This window comes from Apaloderma vittatum, unplaced genomic scaffold (genome assembly GCF_000703405.1).
Source record: "Apaloderma vittatum isolate BGI_N311 unplaced genomic scaffold, ASM70340v1 scaffold22323, whole genome shotgun sequence".
NCBI lineage: Eukaryota > Metazoa > Chordata > Aves > Trogoniformes > Trogonidae > Apaloderma > Apaloderma vittatum.
This window is the reverse complement of record NW_009710106.1, coordinates 1-230: the sequence shown is the minus strand read 5'-3', so window position 1 is coordinate 230 and position 230 is coordinate 1. Positions and strand designations below refer to the sequence as shown.

General features: G+C 55.2%; 1 protein-coding gene across 1 annotated transcript; it reads right to left on the bottom strand.

Annotated features, from left to right (window-relative positions):
* Window positions 1-2: 2 nt before the first annotated feature.
* Window positions 3-227, bottom strand: LOC104272252 (ras-related protein Rap-2c-like; the record flags this gene model as incomplete). Its single annotated transcript, XM_009867196.1, has 1 exon — window positions 3-227. A coding segment is annotated over one exon (225 nt), but the record flags the coding sequence as incomplete, so codon positions are not given.
* Between the last annotated feature and the right edge of the window lie 3 nt (window positions 228-230).

Below are 230 nucleotides of genomic sequence, written 5' to 3'. Positions count from 1 at the left end.
GCCAGCGCTGTGCCTTCTGCAGATAATACCTCCCTCTCCGACTCCAGATCCACTTTATTCCCCACTAGGATCAGAGGAACTTTCTCGTATCTCTTGACCCGGACAATCTGGTCCCTCATTGGCTTGATGTCCTGGAAGGACTGCTGGTTGACCAGGCTGTAGACGAGGATGAAGCCCTGCCCGTTTTTGATGTAGAGATCGCGCATGGAGGCGAACTGCTCGGTGCCCGC